Source organism: Rattus rattus, chromosome 4 (genome assembly GCF_011064425.1).
Source record: "Rattus rattus isolate New Zealand chromosome 4, Rrattus_CSIRO_v1, whole genome shotgun sequence".
Lineage (NCBI taxonomy): Eukaryota > Metazoa > Chordata > Mammalia > Rodentia > Muridae > Rattus > Rattus rattus.
The window spans coordinates 110,800,308-110,822,572 of record NC_046157.1 but is presented as its reverse complement, the minus strand read 5'-3'; the positions used below and the strand labels follow the sequence as shown (position 1 = coordinate 110,822,572).

Here is a 22,265-nt window from a genome sequence, read left to right as displayed (position 1 = left end):
ATTGTGCTCTTGAGTCTGAATGGTTCATCTCCAGCACTTCAAGGTTCTGCATCACAAACTACAGTAAGTATACAATCTCCTCTGCTGTGGGAAGAGATCTGGATCTCAAGCAGACCTGGTGTGTGTGTGTGTGTGTGTGTGTGTGTGTGTGTGTGTGTGTGTGTGTGTGTGTGTATGCTTGTGTGTCTGTGTCTGTATGTATGCATGTGTGTATGTCTGTGTGTGCATTGTGTGTTTATGTGTATGTGTGCATGTGTATGTGTGCCTGTGTATGTGTGCATGCATGTGTGAGCATGCGTGTGTGTGCATATGTGTCTGTGTGTGCATGCAAGTGTGTATGTCTGTGTGTGCATTGCGTGTTTATGTGTTTGTAGGCATGTGTATGTGTGCTTGTGTGTGCATGCATGTGTGAGCATGTGTGTATACATGTGTGTATGTGTCTGTGTGTGTTTGTATGTGTGTTTGTGTGTGCATGCATGTGTGAGCATGTGTCTGTGTGTGCATGTGTGTCTATGTGTGCATGTGTATGCGTGTTTATGTGTCTCTGTGTGTGTGTGTCCATCCAGACACTGAGTTTCAGAGATGCATGTATCTGTGTTTCTTTGCCCGTGTTGGATTACAGGCCCACACTGCCATGCCCGGCTATTATGTGGCTGCTGGGGCTCCAGACTTGAGTCCTCACACTTGTGTGGCAGGCATGTTACTCACTGACCCACTTCACCAGCCCCAAGTTCCTGTTGAACCCCAATGTTGTTTCTCTCTAGATATGAGGCCCTGAGTCGCCAAGAGAGCAGAAAAGAACACACAACATCTTAACACTACATTCTTTCAAAAAAAAAGTATTTACTGAGTACTTTCTCTGTCAAGTACAGTACAAAGCCCAAAGGCTGTGACTGGGGTTGGGTGGCCTCCTTACTGAGCTCTCAGCCTGCTCATAGAGACATGTGGTTGGCACCCTGGGGTGCTCAGGCATCTGTGACCTGGAAGAAGAAAGGGCTGAAGGCTCTGGGAGTATCGGCTGCGGGAGACCAGCGGAATGTTCCAGAACTGACTGCATAGTAGAGCTTTTGTACTAAGGTATGGACGGGATCTGAACGCCCTACCTGCCTACCCTACATGTGTATGTCCACAGAAAGGTCCCACAAGCTGTGCCTGCTCCCCAGGTCTGAAATGAGTGTAATTTACCTCAGACTGCTGCAGGGGTCATGCAGAATGGTCTTCTACTTGTCACTTATTCAGAGCCAGGCTCAGTGATGTCATTATGAAGTCATGATGGGGTCTGGGTCCTAGGAGAAGAACACATGGCTGCCCAGGTGAATGGCCCTGTGCTTCCTTGATTCCAGATCCACACGGCCACAACCTTGGTGTCTGCTTTTAACCTACGGCCCTCATCTCACACACAGCAAGCAGCCTTAGAGAACTGTTGATGCCAGAGATCACAAGACACTTTCTAGCCTGAAGTGAAGCACTCGGGCCCTGAACCCATGCTACTAATGGGACTTCAGTGTTTGTCTGGAATTCCTGTACCTCTCCTCGGAAGCTCTGTATGAAGTGTGGCCTCTCCAGCAGTATGCCTGCAAGCAAGATCCTGGTGACAAACTTTACAGCTACCTGTCAAGTCCTCATCCTCTGCCTACCACTGTGTTATTTTTGCTGAGGTAGAATCAAATCCCTGGCAGTGAGGATGGGCCCTCTCTCCCTGGCCTCTTGCTGGGTCAGAAGCGATGTCTACACTTCATGGGAACAACATCCAGCAGGTCCTGTCCCGATTCTGAATGTCTGGGTTTGGTGCACGTGTTGCTTTTGGGTTAGGGGTGGTGAGCCCGGCATCTTTCAGAGAGCTCCCTGGAGAAAAGGTGGCCATGCTGGGAGTGGAAAGGGCAGAGGACAAGGCCTTTGCAACTCCAAGGCAGAATGGCAGACGTGGGGAAAACAGTGGGCTTTTACCCACCCAAGGCCTCAGAGATCAAACTGAAGGGAATGCACAGAATTACCTATGACAGAACCTACTGATCAGGCAGGGTCTGGTCAGCCCTGGCAAAGCTGTGCTCTTACACCATGCTGGCAGCTCCAGGTTCCTGCTGAGACCGAGCTGGTCCTTGTTGTCCTGAACAGAAGCACTGGGACGCTGTAGTGTGTGGCAGTCTCCCATCCTGGTAACGAGTAGGCTTGGATGAAGCCAGTGGGTCCTTGTGAACTCAACCCCATGAGGTTTTCCGCCTCCTGAGCCGTGGCTCTCATCCTCAAACAGATGAAACGGCTACCCCTGTCTTCATTTACACCACGAACTGCTTTCTGGCCATCAACTGTCCCTGTGACATGAGGGGCAGCTAAGCATAGACAGCTCCCAGCAGTCTTTAGCCCCGGGCTCAGGCAATGATCCCCTCATCTCATCCCCATCCCCCCTCCCCGCATACCTGAGCTCGACCATATCTACCCCAAACACAAGCCTCACGCCAGAAAAAAAAATAATAAAGACGAAGATTCTGGTCCTTCCAGGGTTCTCCTGAATGAGGTCATGCATATGCAGTTCCTGAATAGTGTGCGTCCATTCTGTAGGTGAGCCTGCGCCATGGTCACCTTGTTAGCCTGCTCTTCTGGTTATCCACAAGAAGTCCATTCAGAAGGCCATGGCCACATTTCCTGGCCCACTCCTGGGGAAGGAGGGACTTACCACTGCTCACTGTCCAAAGAAAGCCTCAGGATTTCTGGGAAATAGCCACAGAGGCTGGACATTGGGGGCCCAGAGCGGCTCAGGACCCCACTGAACCCCTATGTGGCACTTGCTCTGGAGCCCTGGGGCAGAGCTGCTGAGGCAGGCTGTCCACAGAGGCACAGGCTTGGGTACCTAGCCTGGAGGGTTCCAAGGTGAGTTGGTTCAGGTCCAGGAAGAGGTCATGACATCTCTGGTCTTGTGGGCTGGCCGAGGAGGAGAGGCCACAGGCGGCTGCTTCATTGCGTTTGCTGCTTGTAGGTTTCTTTTGCACAGCGTTAGGACCCCAAGCCTGAGGCTTCCAGAGGAGCCCATTGCCCTTATCCTGTCTAGGAGAATGGCTGTCTGGATAGATTTGCAGGGCTGCCACATGGGTCACACAGCCCACAAGCACAGGCCCTGGATCAAGAGCACTTCCTCCAGGCCCTGGTCTTAAGGGACCTTGAGAACACCTCAGGTTCCCAGGTGTCCCGAGTTCCTTCTGAGAACTGAGACGGGTGGCAGAGTTTACAGCTTTGCTATTCCTGGAAATGCTTGTTGTAGTGGTTACTTCCGAGGAGGACCGGCCTTCGGAGGCATTTTGTGCTCCTTCCTCTAGAGAGCCATCTTTAGAGGGGGTATTTATACCCCTTGCGGGCTCCCCTTGGACCTCCCGCTCTCTAATAAGCAAGTCTTTGGTTCCTGAATGCGCCCAGGGCACCTGCCTACTGGGTGAAAAGCATTGCACATCCTTACCCACGTCTAAGGCCTGATCTTCCCTGCCTTTCATATCTGCTGATGTTCCTCTGAGGACTCTATGGGGGTCAGGTGGGGCAGCGGGCTCCCGAAGGACAATGGCAGGGGTAGAGGCAGGGGTAGGGGCAGTGGCCTGTGGGGTTCTGCGCAGCCAGTTGACAATGCCCATGGTGATGGCAAGTTCTGTGTCACAGAGCTTCAGCAAACATTCCTTGCCCTTCCAGGTACTCTGTAGGAAGCCCTGGCTGAGCAAGTCAGGGCCTGGCGCTGGGGCCAGGTTCTCCTCCGCCCCCACGCGGAAGCTGCACATAGACAACGGAGTCCCCAAGGCAGGTCCCGAGAGACTCTCAGACACACAGTCATCATCCAGGATTGGGCCAACAGGAGCCTCGCTGGGGTCATAGAAGAGTTCATAGAGGGCGTCCCCACTGTAGCTGTCCCTGGGGAAAGCGGCTGCAGGCGTGGCTGGGCTCGCAGCTTCCTTCTTCTCCTCCTCAAGGCCTGGTGAGAAGGAATCATAGTAACCTTCATCGCTTGTGGACACAGATTCAGGCTGTTCACTTTTGGGGGTACCTGTGTCTATGGAGCTGGCTTTGGAGCCACTGGGGGGACCCCTGCAAGGGAACAGGGGCAGTTCAGCTAACCCAGATGAGTCCAGCCTGGGTTGGTCAGTTTCTGTTCCCTGGGGACTCATCAACCACGGGCCCAGCAGGGCACGCTGCTGCTGCTGCACAGAGCGATTCACACTGTCCCAGAACTTGGTGAAGTCTGATGCTTCATTCTGGGCAGGGGACATCAGCTGTTCCATACTACCCTGGGAGGGGCCACAGGGAGTCTTGCTGTCCAGAGCCTGCGGTGAATGGGCTGGGCTCTCTGGGCCGTCCTTCAACTCCACAGATGGCACTGAGCTCCCATCTGCAAAGATCTCCCCACAACCTGTAAGTGAATCGAAGCTTTTCAGTGAGGCCACATCCTCACACAGGGCGCTGCAGAGGTCAAAGGGTGAGTCATGTAGAAACTCACTGTCAGACAGGTCCTGGCATAGGCTGTCCAGCCCCAGCCCCTCACCCATGGAGAAGAAGGGCTTGCCTTGCTGCGCTGGGACCCCGGGAGGGGAGAGGTTCTTCCCCTTGGCTGAGAGCGAGGCCAAGTTCTCAGTCTTGCTTCTGCGCATGTGAAATAGGTTTCGAAAGCACTTCTTGGACCTTTTCAGGGAAATCCTTTTTCTTGGGATGCTCTTAGCCACAGCTGGCACGAAGGGCATCTGGGGCACAAAGTGGCGGTAGTCAATCATACGCTGACCTCCTGGGGTCTCTGTGAAGCTTGTGCTACCTACCATTTGCCCTGTGGGGGCTGCTGCCTTCACAGCCCCTGGAACATTGTCATGTGTCTTACTCTTGCGCACCAACTTGAAAGTGTTTCCACAGAGGGGCACGGGACCCCCTTCTGGGTCAGACAGTACCTCTTTGTTGGGGCACCGGCCATACCCTTGGGCACGGGGACTTGTTTGGGAGCTCCTCTCGCCATGGGCTCTCTGCTGCTCTCCCAGTGAGAGTGACCAAGTGTCTGGGTCCTCCTTGGCTGGGGAGTCTATGAGTTTCTCGTGGGAAATCTGCACACTAGATTTGATAAAGGTCTTTCCTCTCCTCAGCTCCATGTTGTCTTCTTGCCACTGTGGAAGAAAGCAGAGGGCACGTAGTATTCTATAATGGTTACAGTTTACTCTCAGCCTGACTGGATTTAGAGTCATCAATGAAAATACTTCTTTTGGTATGTCTGTGAGAGATGTTTTAAGATCAGGGCATTTGAGATGGAAAGGCACACCCTGAATTTGGAGAACACACAATGAGCTGAGGCCCCAGACTTAATGAAAACAGAGACAACACACTGAGAAGTAGCAGTCGACTCTCTCTCTGCTTATTGATGGTGGATACAATGTGACCAAAAGCAGCCTCTTGCTCCCGGCACTAAGCCTTCCCCACCATCCCTCTAAACTGTAAGCCAAAACAGACCCATTCTTAAGTTGCTTTTGGAAGATGTACTGTTACTCCAACAAGAAAGGAAGCCAACCTGTGCAAAATTGTAAAGCCTGTGGGCTCTGAAAGGCCAGCCCGCCCCTGCTCACAAGTCTTGCTGGACTTTGGTGCTTTAGACCCGATGGGTTCTCCTCTCTGTGAAAAGGGAAAGAGGAAAGGGAAGCAGGACACCACCTTTTACATTTTCAAGTCTCCCAAGCACTCTCTGAGCTCTTCAGTCAATTCAGGTTCCCATTTCCGGGCCCAGGAATTCAACAATATTATCTCTATCTGTTATGTAGCTATTTCTTCCCAAATGAAACACTCCTTCCTGGACAGTGAGCAGAGGCCCCTTAACCCATAGCAAATAAATCCCACAATATCCTGAAAGATTCACAAGGACGGAAGGCACGCAGGTGCGCATTCTCCCTCTCCTTTTCACTTTCCCTCTCCCTCTCCCTCCCCCCCCCCTCTCTGTCTTTCCAGGTTATGTAAGCAGTAACAATGATAACCAGCTAAACTGCCTGCAAGTTGTGCAAACAGCCATGGAGGAGTCACTGCCACTCCTGAAAGTGATCCCTTACCTACACTACTGTAAGTTACCCAGTGAAGACACTGATTTGAAAACCAGGTCACAGTGGAATAATTTATCTAGTCTGGCAAACTGATGTTTGTTTGGCTTTCCCCAAGAAAAGTCACGTAACACCTACCACCCTTACTATATCCTCAGAAGGGACATCTCAGCCTTCTGAGTATATAGAGTGGAGGACTCGATTAAGCAGGCTGCCTCCCAGGCCTGAAGCAGCAGACCATCGTGAGAGGACCAGGCATCTGCTGGGGAAAGTAAGACTCAATCTGCACCATGACCTTCAAGCAAGGGGCAATGAAGAATCTCACAAGGTTTGCAAAGTATGAGCCAGGGGAGGAAGGAATCTCATGGCCGCAAAGCATGGCCCATGCCACAGAATACCATGAACCAGAAAGGCGGGCAGCTGTCACTGACAGATGTTGCCTGCAGTCCTGCTAGAGGCGGTTTCTGATGACCAGGCTGAGCGCATGGCTTAAGAAGCTACAGTAGGCATTGGGAGTCAGCGGGGTGTTCGGTGGTGAAAGTGCTATGGTTCCAGCATAGCTGGACCTTACCTGGCTGTATCCCAGGCTCACAGAAGCACTCGAGTCTTCTGGTGAGTGTGTGGAAGCAATGACATTAGGGGAGCTGGCCTTGCAGAATCGACGAGGAGAAAGGGATGGCAAGAAGCTGACCAAAGAGACTGAGGCTAGAGTGAGAGAAATGCTGTTCTAGAAGTGGGGCCGTAGGGCCTTCCAAAGGAAAAAGAGCCACATAAAAAGAGGACATGTGGGGTTGGGGATTTAGCTCAGTGGTAGAGCGCTTGCCTAGCAAGTGCAAGGCCCTGGGTTCGGTCCCCAACTCCGAAAAAAAGAAAAAAAAAAAAAAAAGAGGACAGGATGGGGGTCCTGACACTGGAGACCAAAGGGCTGGCTTATGGGAGAAGAATTTGATTTCGAACATGCTACCCTTAGGATAAATGTGTAGAACCAGAGGTCCCCAGCAAGAAATGGCAAAACCAGCACAGGACTGGAGATCCTGAGCTCTTTCCCCAACCCCAGCAGAAACTCTTTCTGCCTGTGGCCTGAAGGTCAGCCTCTGTCCGTCTGGCTAGAGATACTGAGGCTGAGGTCTTTCACTCTCTGGGACTGCTCTGTGGTTACCACCTGCATTTGTTCATCCCAGCCCCAGCCTAGGAGCAGAGCTGCAGCAGGTTCAAAGCCAGCAGATATTCGGCCCTGTAAGCTGCCCCCAAAGAAGCCTCCAGTTCCCTTTAGATGGCAGCTTGAAAGCCATATGCTGGCCAGAGTCCCGGAAGTGCCCCTGCATGCAGCTCCAAGTGGGCAGGGGCCTGCCTTAGCTCTGCTGGCAAAGCCAGCATCACGGAGACACATAGGCAAGCTGACTGAGCTCCTGCCACCTGCTTGCACCTGTGGGTAGCACTTTCTCCTCTCCAAGTGACATCTGGGACTTTTGGCTGGGGGACAAGACGAGTAGTCTGCACGGCTCAGGAGAGCCACAGAGCCTAGGCTTGGCTCTCCCCCTCCTTGGCTCCTTTAGTCACAGCACACTAGCTCTTGGGCACAGTGCCTCAGGTGCCATTGTGGCTTTTCCGCCTCCTGGGAGATGGATGGGCACAGTGCCTCAGGCATCGTGGTTGCTGTCATCTTATTGGGAGATGGGAAGGGTCCAAGCCTTTTCCACCCTGAACCTGCAGATTTCTACTCAAAACATCCCGCCCCGCACATTCCTTTACAGGTTTGTTGGGCTCTAGCGCACTTGGCAGAGGGCTTGTTTTGCAGGCTCTGGTATCAAGGGACTCCGCGTAAGCATTGCTAACACCCACCTAACCAAGCAGAAAGCTTGGCCCATAAGTTTATAAGGAGTAAACTATTGTAATCCTCACTTTACAAAGTATAGGTCAAGAGCTGCAGAAATGACTTAGAGGTTAAGAGCACTGGCTGCTCTCTCAAAAGACCAGAGTTTGGCTCCTAGCACCCACACTAGAGAGTTCACCATCACCTCCAACTCCCAGCTCAAGGGGTTGCAGGTATGACCAACCCTGTCTCCTCTCCTCTTTGGGTATCTGCACATACATGCACACACTCATATGCACATACTCACACATGCACATACTCATACATGCACACATTCATACATGCACACATACTGATACTACACATACTCATACATGCACACATACTGATACATGCACATACTCATACATGCACACACTCATATAAGCACATACTCATACATGCAATACTCAGACATGCACATACTCATACAAGCAAATAATTAGAAAATAAAAGAACTCTTTTTTAAAATTTCAGCTTCAGAAAAGCCAGTAAGCTGACCTGTTGATGGTAAAGCTGGGACTTGAACCTGTGAACCAACGGTCAAGATCTCTACCTCCCTCCTTCAACCCCTCATCACTTAGTAGCCCAGGCTAGCCTTGAATTCTTCATTCTCCTGCCTCAGCCTCTACCAGGATTACAGGTTGTGCGCTACCACATTCCACTAGAACTCTCTTTTGTGAGAAATCTAAAAATAGATTATTAAATGTGTTCTCACTAGGTATTTTGGAAGACACAATGAAGGTGAAGACTTCAGGTTGCAAGCCTAACACAAATTATAAAAAATATAATTTAGAAAAAAAATCATAATTGAAAGCAGTGTGGTTTTAAAGGAGATATTCGTTACAAGTTACTTAATTTATTCATGCTTTTCAGTGTTTGGGGAGCATTTTTAGTATCCCTGGAAATTATTTCATAAGGCCACAATGAAGATTATTTTGCCATATGTGAAATTTTGCACCTATAAGAATTAAACCGTTTGGACAGCAATCTCTTTCAGGAAAAAAAAAAAAAGAAGAAGAAGAAGGAGGAGGAGGAGGAGGAAGAGGAGGAGGAGGAGGAGGAAGAGGAGGAGGAGGAGGAGGAGGAGGAGGAGGAGGAGGAGGAGGAGGAGGAGGAGAAGAAGAAGAAGAAGAAGAAGAAGAAGAAGAAGAAGAAGAAGAAGAAGAAGAAGAAGAAGAAGAAGAAGAAGAAGAAGAAGAAGAAGAAGATACCCATTTCCAATCCTCAGAGTGGTCACATGAGCTAAAATCAGGAGAGGGTGGAAGAGTTCGTTCTGTTCTGAACTTCAGAGTGTGATCCTTCCAGGACTGGACACTGTTACAGTGAAACAGGCAAGACTGCCCAAGCTTCATTGTGCACGTAATAAGACAGAGTAGCAAACCTCAAGACAGCACACTGGAGACCTGAGTCCTAGGCAGGGGTCTGTCCCTTCAGTCAGTTTTCACATCGAAATCTCTAACCCAGCCTGAGTCTTTGGAAATATGTCCTGTTACTTTATCCACCCTTTCTCTTTGGAAATGTGAACCTTCTGACCGATAGGAAGCTGACTGAGCAGTCATGTTCCACAACAGCTTTCAGAAGCAGAGAAGGATTTATGTGCACGGCCAGATACTGAACCAGCACTGCCTGAGGGCAGAGGATAAATATATCTAGCTCCTCGATCGGAAAAATGCACTCTCTGTTTTATAACCCTGTGGCTAACAGCCTGTCAGTGGAAACTCCTGACAGGTCCTCCCCCCAACATATGCTGCATCTCTATCTCTCTTTCCAAAGGAAGTAGGTGGTACCTCCTTTGTGGTCTACAGAACTTAGCCATCGCTTATATTTTATTCTAGTGCTTGGTGTTGCTCTAGAATAAGATTTAAAGGTTATCAAAGCCAAGGGCTTCAACCATAACAGACAATTAATTATATACACTATTTTGTGTGTGTGTGTGTGTGTGCGTACACACGCACACATGCAAGCGTGCACACACATATATATCTGTGTGTATGTGTACAAGTGTGTATGTGCGTGTATTGTGTATGGGTTCTGCATGTGCATTGCGTGTATGCATGTGTGTAAACTTTCATCAGTGTGTGTGCATGTGCATACATGCATGCGTGTGTGTGTGTGTGTGAGAGAGAGAGAGAGAGGGGAGAGAGAGAGAGAGAGAGAGAGAGAGAGAGAGAGAGAGAGAGAGAGAGAAATCATCTGTCGGCATGAAAATCAGAGGTCAACTTCCAGAGTCATTCATTCCTCAGGAACCATCATCCACTTTGCTTTTGAAACAGTCCCCCCATCACTGGACCCTGTAGAGCTAGGCTGACTAGACAAGAATCCACCAGTCTCCCTACAGTTAGAGATTTCAAGTATATGCCACTGTGACTGGATTTTTATGTGGCTCCTGGGGACTGAAACCAGCTCCTTGGACCTGCTTGAAATTTTAACAAAAATTGTATTACTCTTGTGTGCGTGTGTGTATACATACATGTGTGTCCTAGGGTACCATGATGCATGTGAGGAGACAAGCTGCAATGGTCTGATCCCTCCTTCCACTGTGCGGGTCCCAGAAATCCAACTCAGGTCAGGAAGTGTTTTTAACCCACTGACCAAGTCATCTGAGAGGCCCCCCTAGACAGTTCTTAACTGACCAAGTTATCTTCCCAGTGTCTGTGGAAAGTCTCTAAGGTTCCTATCTCCAGCTGTACCTGACAGTTAAAGATGGTATTATGTATTTAAATGAAGTGTATGTTTGAAACACTTTGACCATATATATCATTTGATGAGATTTCATGCATTTCAGACTCTTAAAAGGGATGCTGGTCTGGAAACTTTAATTCTACAAATGCGATTTACGCTAATAATTTTCTAAGGCAGGCCCCCCAGCTACGCTAAGCAGCCTCTCAGCTCTAAGAGGAACCTTCACATTCCATGAGATCAGAACCCATGTAACCACATTTATTTAATCCATTCTCTTTCAGGGATGTGAAAGACAGCAGAAGACCTTCAGTCAGAAGACACAAGAAGCATATTCTAGACAGTAGATGCACCCTGCAAAAGACTCCAGGGACAAGGAAAAGAGACATTTAAATGTCTAAACATGGAGAGAGTGATGACTGAACAAGCAATGGAAACAGGTCAGGAGATCAGTAAGGAGGCCATAGCTGACCTCGGGACCCTGGAAGAAGTATGAGGAACCACAGGTGAAAGCGGAAAATTGGGGCAAGAGAGAAGGGGGGAGGGGGTGTGAACCAGGAACTACACTGGAGGTCAGCAGAAAGGCGGTCACAGAGCCGTCCATGTCTGCTGCCTCTGACACTCAGCACACCAGGATAAGAGTTGACTACAAAATGATTACTTCATGAAGCGACCCCTCTATTTTTCCATATAGTGATTAATTTTAGATCAGCTATCTAGGGTTTTCTTTTCCCCCTTTGGGATGTAATACTATACCTTCTTTTCTTTTAGTGTGGGAAAAATGATCTTATAGAGCAGAATTAAGGAGAAAAACAAGCCCTCAAGTGACCACACAGACGGTAGTTTCAGCATTTGAAACGCACGCCCCACCCCACCCCACCCCCCACCCCACCCCCCACCCCCGCCCCAAATCCTGGCAAGTCACGGCAGGCTGTTAACTATGGAGAGGTGTTAGGTTTAAAGAACAGCCCTAGGTGAGGTACCTTGACCAGTGACTTCATTGGGACTGGGATGAGGTAGCGAAGGCTAGGGGGCAGTAGTTTGTCTCTGTGGCAGTATGCCTTGTTGCTGGTGTGGTGGAGGCCCAAGTGAGATGGGAAAGCTCTCGTGTTCTGCGGTGGGGGTGGGGATGGTAATAAAGCAGAAATAGCATCTGCAGTGAGAACCACCCACTCCCACACTGTGGAGACAATGGGCCCTATGGGTGGAGGTCCTGGCCCACGTCTTCTGAGGGAGCCCTGCCAAGTGGACAGATGGACCACTATAATCTTCCCAGACCCCTCGTCTCGGTGACAGGGTTTCTCCCATTCCCTAACCCAAACCTAACCCAGTCACTGCGCTCAGTCCCAGGCCCCGAGCATCCTCTCTGGGCGCAGCGGAGTGGATGGAGTGCTCATCTGGGGCCCCTTCTCTCTCCCACCCATCGCAGAAAGCTCACTCAATAATTCCCCGGTCCCCCTAGCTCCCGACGAGGACTAGCGAGGCAGGGACCAACGCAGCCTCTCGGGGCCTCAGCCACTTACCGCCGGGGCTGGGGAGTGTCGCAGGGCGCGGCCCTGCCCGAGCCAGGCAGCGAGTGCGCGCCCGAGCCTCGCGTCAGCACCACGGCCAGCTCCAGGTTCCGCGCCGCCGTGGGGGGCGGGCCTCCGGGCACCCGCGCGCACCACCAGCCCGAGCTCCGCCGCGCTTGGAAGGGCGGGGACCGGAGGACGCTGGCGAGCAGCGGAGGAGCGAAGGAACTCTGCCGCCACTGCGCTGCCGCCACCAAGAATTGCTGGCTTTGTTCTATCTCTCTCCTTCTGCCCACCTAGATGCTCCCATAATGCTGTGGGTTTTGCATCCCTAAACCCCTGTGGTCCCCAGTCCGAGGCGTCCGGTGTATCCGGACACTACAGGTGTGGGTGCCCCGCCCTCTTGCATCTCGAAGGTCCAGGGCCCGCTGACTCCAGCTCTCTCCAAAAGACGATGTCACACGCAGCCTCTCTAGAGGTCCTACTGAAGACTCTGGGGTTCTGAGGCTTGAAAAAGGAGCAAGTCAATGTGGGGAGGCAAAGTGGGGTAGTCTAGGATCTTCCTTATGTCCCCTTCTTGGAGCTGATTTCATTTTTATTTTATTCTTGGAAGAAAAATCATAAAATAAGAGACATTTCCCTTCCACTGTGTGGTCTTTGGTGCTATCCCCTGCCTCAGTCTTGAAGACCAAACAGAAGCGATTTGGGGAGCCCCTCCCACAGAACTGAGGACAGGACTCCCAGGCTGGTCCAGTGTCCAGGGCTGATCTGGCAGGTGGAGATAAAGGGTGAAGAAATTCTGCTACCATTTAAGTGGACTTGTCACCTTCCCCGGGTAGAGCCGTGGGTGGGGAGCTCAAATGCTTCTGTTTGTGAAAGGCTGGTCTCAGTAGGGGGCTAGCCGCGAGGTTGAGTGGGCACAAAGCCAGAGGAGTCAGTTAGGATTAGTCTGAGATCCAAGGAACAAGAGGGCCAGTGACTGACAAAGGCCACGCCTCTCCTTGAGGCAGAAGTCACCCTTTCTGTCCTATCTCTAAAAAGCCCCAGCACTCAAGGTATTTCCAACCGTTTGGTCTGCAGTGCTTTGGTAAGCCATAACCAGTTGAAACGTCTCTATAATCAGTCAACCGAGTCGAGAGGGACACCCTGACAAGGTCTGCCAGCCAAGGAGATGATCCACTTCTAGATAGCTGCACGGTTGGATCTTCTTTCTCCGCAGTGACTAGCTTAGCTACACAAACCTCCCATTAAGTGTGTGGTGCCCAGTGTGGATGTGTGCACACGCGCATGAGTTGCCTGTGGAAGCCAAAGGTTGAGTGTTCCACTTTGTTATTGTTTCTGGACAGGGTCTCTCACTGAGCCCTGGACAGGAAGCTCATGCATTTAGTTGGTTTGGTTGACCAAGGATCATCCTCTGCCCAACACCCCCCACACACACACACACACACACACACACAGAGAGAGAGAGAGAGAGAGAGAGAGAGAGAGAGAGAGAGAGAGAGAGAGAGAGAGAGAGCCATGGGATTCCAGACCTGTACTGTGGTACCTGGATTTTATGTGGATGCTGGAGATTCAAACTCAGACACCCATGAGTGGTGTGACAGGCTCGTTAATGGCTGAGCTGTCTTGCAAGCTTCCTGCTATATTTGAAGTGTGACTGAAACTGTGTTCTCTCTTTTCCTTTCTAGCGTTATTTCCCTGGCTACTGGATTGCCCTAAGGGCCAATTCTCTGTCCATATCCCTTTCAGATTTCCTACACTATGAGACCAAAGGAGCCAGAAGTCTATGGCGCTAGAGGATCAGCTGCATTAGTGGACTTGCAGAGTCGGGGTCTGCAGCCATGAGGCGCCCACATCTAAGGGGTCTTGGGGAAGAAGGCATAGGCTGCCATACTGCTCCATACTGCTGAGGAAGGCTGACAGAGTTGGGATTGTCTGTCAAAAACAAACTTCAGTAGTGTCAGTTTGGGGTGAACGGTGGTTGGGTGGGGAGGAGGAACCATTAGACCAGGGGTGGGCATGGAGAGAGGCATTCTAGTCCTTGGAAGAGACCCGTGCAGAAGGATAACCTCTCCAATCCCAAATAGACTATCCGATGGAGTGGCTTACCAGCGGTTACTTTTAAATTTTATTATAGTTTAGACTGTTCTGTCATATTTTAAACAGTAAACAGTTTTTTATTCTTTTTTGTGTGCATATGCATGTTCATATATGTGAGGGTACACATGTGCATGCAAATAGAACGCACATGGATACGGGTTTGTGTAGAAGCCAGAGGCCAATGTGACTGTCTTTCCTCAGACACTGTTCACTTCAATTTTGAGAGAAGGATCCTCCCTAAAACCCAGGGCTGTCAGAGTCAGTTAGTTTGGCTGGCCAGAGCTGCAGGATCCACCATGCACTAGCACTAGGATTTCAAGACACACACACACACACACACACACACACACACACACACACACCTGGCTTTTTTGCATTAGAGCTGGGAATTGAACTCAGGTCTTCATGCTTGTCTGTAAGCACATTACTGACTGACCTGTCTCCCCAGCCGTTTTAAACTTTACGTTTAAATTTTATCTGGTTCTTTAATCACAAAAGCTAAATAAGTAAATTCTTAAACAAGAAGTGAAGAAAATAAATGTATATAAAAAATTAGTTCATACAAATGAGAAGCCATACAAGATTACAGAAAAAAACAAAACAAAACAAAACAAAAAACAAAACAAAACAAAACAAAATCTCCATTTTCTTTAGTGCCCTGATAGGATTTTGAATTTCTGATGACTGTGAAGTGTGTATTTATCCCTAGGTAACATGTTTGTGTCATTGAAATGTCTGTACCTTTATACAATTTGCACTGAGATATTCTAAGTAAGTTGACCTTATCCACTGAAATAGTTTCATATCTATTTCAAAATGGTATTCTTACACTGACAACATCCCTAGTGTCATCTCTTATCCAAAGGCGAATCAGGTTAATTAGTAATTAGAGAAATAGAAAAAAGTTAACAATAGTAATTGACACAATGGAATAACTTTTGCTGGGTGTAATGTTGTGGTAAAAATAAAAAAGGGTGCAACCAGTTCCTGCTCATACCCTATGGTCGTGCTCTCACTAGTCCTGGCTCCATGGGGCCATTGGAACTGGTGCTAATTGATCTCAGCAGCTCCACCCCGCCCCCAAGTACTCTCTGACCCAGGCAGGTGCTGCTATGCCAGTTTCATACAGAGACCGCCTATCTCAGGCTCTCTTACTGTGGACTCTGTTCACATTTCCAGCATCCACCCCCTAACAGTTATGGTATAAACTCCCAACAATCCATTAAAATCAGGACTCAACAAACTGTAAGCCAACAATCAGATTCATACGTTAAATTCTCAGTCACAATACATCCACACAATAAACTCACAACCAATTGATAAAGATATAAACCGCCCACATAATAAGATAAGTTTGCCTATAGAAATCCATCCCAGCTACCTTGACAATTCAAGACCACCCGGATCTGGGTCATCCTGCTCTGTCTCCATCTTGATTCTCCTTCCTTCCCCTTCTCTCCTGCCTTACAAAAGCTTTGTCCCGCCTTATTTTTTTACTGTCCAATCATGGCCTTGACCTAACTTGGGCCAGCCCTCACTTGCATATAGACATCAACCTACAATGTAATAATGCGATTTTTGGAATGTGTACATGCAGAGACACGAAGAAACACTGGGAAAACACTAACAACTGGAGTTTCAACTAATGATCAGAACTTTGTTTAATGGTGCCCCTGAGAAGAAACAGAAAACATTGAAAAACAACATTCCAGTTATCAGCGTTTCCCCGTGTTCTCTGATGCAAAGTGAGAGCCACACTCATCCATAGGTATAAGGGTCTGTTTGAAAGTGCAATTAGGAATTATGTTGCTCTGGAAAAGTGGTGGTAGTAAGCTCTCCTTTAAGTTCCGCAGCTTTACTGGCCCTGATCAGCTGGTGAGGTCTCCAGTACTAGGCCTGATTTCCCTTCTGTTGAAAGGGCCTTGAATGCAGTCAGTCGGCTGCTGGTTACCACAGTGACATGAGAGCCACTATTTCATCTTGAATGTTACCTTGTCATGCTGGCCATAGAAGAGGCATCACAACTGGCTGGTACTGCTGGTTGCCTCCCTCCCTTGGTAGTTCGCATAGCACCTTCTGGTACTATGAAAGCTAGATCTTAGGAAGCAGGCTCTCAGGTAATACTCAAACCTTTTGAGTCCTCTATTGAAGTGTGTGGTGTCTTCTAAAATAGGGAGTTACCATCAAACTCTGGAAAGTGACCAAGGACAATAGCAATGACCTATATTTTAGGAGGAGTCCCTTGGGTTCCCCTGATCAACAACTTGAAAGGGAGTTTCTTATGTCTGATCCTGGGATTTTTTTTTCTTTTTTTTTTGGAGCTGAAAACCGAACCCAGGGCCTTGCGCTTACTAGGCAAGCGCTCTACCACTGAGCTAGATCCCCAACCCCTGATCTTGGGATTTTTGTTAGATAGTCTATGGTTCTTTTGGGAAGCACTGTCAGGCCAAGTGAGATAACTTAATTTAAGAATAGAAAAAAATTAATAAAATGATTCCTAATGTTATTCTTAGATACTCATAGACACCTAGCCCAACCTACCTCCTTCCAGTGGCAGTCGATGTGACCAGATGCAGAGCTATCCTTAGCCAAACATTAGGTGGAGAGAGATCCCAAATTGGAGACCTTCACTGGGTCCTTCCCTCCCCTTGGAGCTCTGGAACTCCATGGAAGAGGGGGAGGAAGAAATGTAGGAGATAAGTGTCCAGGAGGCAAGGAGAATGCAGCCCACAGACAGCAACTAGTCAGGATTCATAGGGGCTCACAGAGACCAAAGCAGCAATCACAGAGCCTGTGTGGGTCTCCACTAGGTCCTCTGTGCATGCATTATGATTGTTAGCTTGGTGTTTCTGTGGGACTCCTAACAGTGAGAGTGTGTGTGTCTCGGACTCCTTCGTCTGCTCTTGGAGCCCTTTTTCTCCTGCTGAGTTACCTCACTCGGTCTTGATATAAAGGTTTGTGTCTACTTTTATCGTCTCTTGTATGTCACATCCAGATAATATCCCTGGGAGGCCTGCTCTTTTCTGAAGGGACACTGGAGGACAAATGGATCTGGGGGAGAGGAGAGATGGGAGGGATCTGGGAAGAGTGGAGGGGAGGGAAACTGGTGGGAATGTATTGAAAACAACAACAACAATAACAAAAAAAAACAAATAAAATATATACTCAAAACACACAATGCATATACATATATGTATTGTATTGGGTGTAATTTTATGGAAATATAAAATTATTTGATTCCTTAAGGCTTTTTTTCAAACATCCTTAGTGTCTTCCTCTCCTCTCTCCCTGAAGAACACTGACACACCCCATCGGGAAGTTCTGCATTAGTTTGTTTTGTCTGTTTGCTTCATGCAATTGCGCCTGGTGCACGCACAACTTTGCATATTTGCCTATGCGTGAAGGTCAACTTGTCTCCCATTATCATTGCCTACCATGTCTGTGGAAGGTCTGGAGCTGCTTTGACTGGGTAACCAGCTGGCTCTGGGAAACCCCCACTTCAGCCTTCATGCTGGAATTACAGGTAAACTCCCCTGCACTGTGTAGGCTGTTTGTATAATTTAGACTTTCATGTTCAAATATCACCAGTCTAGTTGGCTGCACCCTTCGAGGTACAGAAGTTGATTTTGAGACAGGAGATTCTTGGTGTAAGCATTAAAACGTCTTGTCTGGATTGAAACAAGGTATGAGGGCAGAGAAGTCAGCATTTGAATGACACAGGATAAAGTTAGCAGTGTATGAAAACATTATGCCCACCACCTTCCTGGATCTGAGGTTTGCTGCCTTCAAACTGTTGTAGAATATGTTCACGCCTTATCTCTGCAGACGTCGCCTGTTCTTCCTTTTCTACATTATCCCTTCCGAGGCCTCTGTTCAAGTTCCTCGTTCTCTTTTTGGTGACTCTCCATCTCTCTCAAAGTGTTTTCTGTTTTAAACTTAAAAAAAAAATGTTGGCAGTGGTGGGGTGCTGCTGAAGGTAGTTCAGTGGTTAAAAGCACTTGTTGCTCTTGCCAAGGACTCAGGTTGGAGTCTCAGCACCTACATGAGGACTAACACCTGTCTATAACTGCAGCTTAAAGAATCCAGTGCCCTCTTCTGGTCTCTGCAGGTACGGCATGCACATGGTGCGCGCGCGCACACACACACACACACACACACACACACACACACACACATATGCAGACAAACATCCATACACATTAAAATAAATAATCTCCTTTAAAAAATCTTTTTAAACTGGTTTAGATATAATCTTTCATTTTCCGCTTACTCATTTTGTGACCTTTCCTGTTTTGCTGAGATTTGAACATTAGTTATTATATAATTCACTTCAGAGAACTTCTTCACTCCCTGTCTTCTTTACCTGTCTTTACTGACATCAACTTTTTTTCTTTTATTTTTCTATAAAACTATAACTTTTTGTTCTTCTTTTTGTAGATCTGGTGCTGGAAACTAGGATCTTGTGTTTGCTAGGCAAGTGTTATTCCACAGAGCACCAGCCCCAGCCTTGTCTCTTTTGGATTCTCTGTTTCTAAGACTCAAACAAAACAACAACAACAAAATGTTTAATGTTAAACACTTCTTGCTCTTTGTCTGCCTAAGCCTTGAGTCTCCTATTTACCTTTTTTTCCTGTCTTTTTGTGGTCTCATAATAATTCATTGTGAGTTTTGTGCTTTTAGTTTTGTTTTTAAAAAAAACTGCAGAAAGAATTAGAATTTATTTCATGAGGGTTTTCCAGGGGGGCTCTGCCAATCTGGGGTGTTTGGTGGTGGTGTGTGGCAAGGCTAGGGATCTGCTAGGAGTTCTATAACATTCTGGAGTTACAGAATGCACTGTCTGTGCTGGCTACACTTAGTTTTATGTCAAGTTGAAACAATGTAGAGTCCTTGAGAGGAGGGATCTTCAATTGAGAAAATGCCTCTATAGGATCCAACTCCAGGGCATTTCCTTAATTAGTGATTGACCCACCCTGGGCTGGTGTTCCTGGGCTCTATGAGAAAGCAAGCTGAGCAAGCCATGGAGAGCAAGCCAGTAAGCAGCATCCCTCTGCATCAGCTCCTGCTCGAGTTCCTGGCCTGACTTCCTTTGATGACCAACAATGATATGGAAGTGTAAGCTAAGTAAACACTTTCCAATGATAACCCTAAGATACCCCCAAGTCTTTCTTTCATTCGGGTGCTAGGGATTTCAACTCAGATCCTCATACTGAGCTATCTGCCCAGCGCCAAGACCCCATTTTGTTTAAAATGTATTAAGCATCATAATCAAGTTTGGTTTTTCTACTTACAGAACTACAAATCCACACAACAAAAGACTTCAGGTCAGGATTTTTTTTTCCCTCTCTCCAAACACTCTCAAGATCAAGACAGAATATTTCTTTGCTGATGTTAACAAAAGGGTTTTGTATTGTTCTTACCTTAGGGTCTGCTGTGCTTTAAAACTTTAATTCCTCCCACAGTCATGTGACTCAGGGGGCCCATGTGAGGTCACTAACCCACTGGGCTCCTCCCCTGTCACAACATTAAAGCCCTTACAAAAGGGCTTCACAGGGCTGGCAAGATGGTTCAGTGAGTGTGAGTAAGAGTGCTTACTGTGCAATCTCGAAGGCCTGAGTCTGAATCTTCAACATTCATGTCAAAGACAGACCTGGCTGTACTTGTCTGTAACCCCCGCACTGCGGGACAGAAACAGGTGAATCTCAGGAAGTCACTGGCCAACCCAGTCTAGTCAAAATCATGAACCACTAGTACAGTTGGAGAGTCTGAAGCAGCCAGGCAGGGAGGAATGGAGAAAGACATCTGATGCTTTCTCTGGCCTCTACATGAATTGACACAGACACACATACGTGCATATTCATATGCACAGAGAGAGACAGAGACAGAGAGACAGAAAGACAAAGAGAGATAGAGACATAGAGACAGTAAGGGAGACAGAAAGAGAGACAGAGACACAGGGACTCCTCACAGCATTCTGTTTTCCTATTTTCCATTTAAGCATTGAACATTGCTTCCTGCTAAGAAACTGTTAACACTATCTATGAGTCATGGAGACTAGATTTTCTTTTTCCTTTTTAGAATTGTAGCCTGGAAGAACCAGAAGTCAGTCTCTCTCTGTCTCTGTGTCTCTCTCTGTGTCTCTCTCTGTGTCTCTCTCTGTCTCTGTCTCTCTGTCTCTGTCTCTGTGTCTCTCTGTCTCTCTGTCTCTGTCTCTGTCTCTGTGTCTCTCTGTGTCTCTCTGTGTCTCTCTGCGTCTCTCTGTGTCTCTCTGTCTCTCTGTCTCTGTCTCTCTGTCTGTCTCTGTCTCTCTCTCTCTCTCTCTCTCTCTCTCTCTCTCTCTCTCCCCCCGTTTCTAAATTTTTTATTATTATTTGGGAGAGGGGCATGTTTTGAGTCAGGGTTTCTTTGTGTAGCCTTGGCTGGCCTAGAACTAGCTCTATAGACAAGACTGGCTTTGAACTCACAGAGATCCATCTGCCTCTGCTTCTGCCTCCTGAGTGCTGGGATTAAAGGTGTGTGTCACCACGACCCAGCTGTGGAGACTGGGTCTTAACCAAATACTGAACCTTGATTTTAGACTTCCTTGTCTCTGGAATTGCAAGAACAAATTTTTATAAATAAATTTCAATTGTTTATAAATTGTCCACTTTCTACCTTTAGGGTTTTTACTTCAGTGATGAAGTACCACAACCTATGAGGTCACAGTTCAGCACCAATGGAAGTCAGGACAGGGACTCAGTACAGTAATCAAGGCAGGACCCCCGGGACAGGAACTAAAGCTTAAGCCGTGGAGGGATGCTGCTTACTGCCTCGCTCCCCATGGCTTGCTCCATCTGCTCTTCTGCCCAGGATTGGAACCACACACAATGGGCTGGGCCCTCCACACCAATCACTCATTAAGAAAATGCTCCCACAGATTTTCCTATAGCAATTTGGTGGAAGTGGGTTGTTGTTGTTGTTGTTGTTTTTGTTGTTGTTTATTTGGTTGGTTTGGAGTTTTTTTTTTTGAGGGGGATAGTTTTCTGTTTTGTTTTGTTTTGTTTTTCTAAATTGATAACTTCCTAGACAACTCTAGCTTGTGCGGAGTTTTAAAAAGCCAGCCAGGAGAGTGGCCACAGAAACAACCGACTAAAAAGTTTCCTAGCTGCTGTGTCCCTCTCTCCCTATTTCCGATGGCCCCACCCCAACCCTACCCCTGCACAGCCCCTTTCTTCTGAGTTGTGGCCTTAGGGATTATTACATCAATGCCCTTCATCCAGAACAGACAAGTGTTCCATTACTGGGCTCCGTCCTCGACTTGATTTTCTTCAAGTAGAGAGTTTGTTTGTTGTTTGTTTGTTTGTTTGTTTGTTGTGTGCTGGATTTGTGGTAGCATCTGTCTAGCACAAGGTCTCATCTGGTGCTCCTGGGAGTGGCCTAGTGAACTGAAGAGAGAGGGGGGGGAGGGAGAGAGGAAGGAAGGAAGGAAGGAAGGGAGGAAGGGAGGGAGGGAGGGAGGAAGGAAGGAAGGGAGGAAGGGAGGGAGGAGGAAGGAGGGGAAGGAGGGGGGGAGGGGGGGGGAGGGGGGGAGGAAGGGAGGAAGGGAGGGAGGGAGGGAGGGGAGGGGAGGGAGGGAGGGGAGGGAGGAGGGGAGGAGGAGGAGGAGGAAGGAGGGAGGGAGGAAGGGAGGGAGGAGGGAGGGAGGGAGGAAGGAAGGAAGGGAGGGAGGAGGGAGGGAGGGAGGGAGGAAGGAGGGAGGAGGAAGGAAGGGGAGGGAGGAGGGAGGGGAGGGAGGAAGGAGGAGGAAGGAAGGAGGAAGGAAGGGGAGGAAGGAAGGAGGAGGGAGGGAGGGGGAGGGAGGAGGAGGGAGGGGAGGGGAGGGAGGAAGGGAGGAAGGAGGGAAGGAAGAAGGAAGGGAGGAGGGAGGAAGGGAGAAGGGAGGAGGGGAGGAAGGAGGAGGGGGGGGGGGAAGGAAGAAGGGAGGGGAGGAGGGAGGGAGGGAGGAGGGAGGGAGGAGGGAGGAGGGAGGGGAGGAAGGGGGAGGGGGGGGAAGGGAGGGAGGGGGGGGGGGAGGGAGGGAGGGAGGAGGGGGTGTTTTTTTCAAGGAGG

At 48.6% G+C, this 22,265-nt stretch overlaps 1 protein-coding gene and 1 pseudogene across 3 annotated transcripts; both read right to left on the bottom strand.

The window, feature by feature from the left end:
- Positions 1 to 823: 823 nt before the first annotated feature.
- Positions 824 to 12,656, bottom strand: Amer3 (APC membrane recruitment protein 3). Of its 3 annotated transcripts, XM_032900907.1 has the most exons (3): positions 12,093 to 12,656; positions 5,519 to 5,619; positions 824 to 5,120 (listed from the first exon to the last, which is right to left on the bottom strand). In XM_032900907.1, exon 3 carries the CDS (start codon positions 5,103 to 5,105, stop codon positions 2,754 to 2,756), a length of 2,352 nt encoding a protein of 783 aa, XP_032756798.1. In that variant the 5' UTR covers positions 5,106 to 5,120; positions 5,519 to 5,619; positions 12,093 to 12,656; the 3' UTR covers positions 824 to 2,753. The 3 variants fall into 3 exon arrangements, with proteins under 3 accessions (XP_032756798.1, XP_032756800.1, XP_032756799.1); XM_032900909.1 differs by lacking the exon at positions 5,519 to 5,619; XM_032900908.1 differs by lacking the exon at positions 12,093 to 12,656 and having other exon boundaries at positions 5,519 to 5,894.
- A 1,233-nt stretch (positions 12,657 to 13,889) lies between these two features.
- LOC116898471 overlaps positions 13,890 to 22,265 on the bottom strand; it is a 16,141-nt pseudogene continuing 7,765 nt past the window's right edge.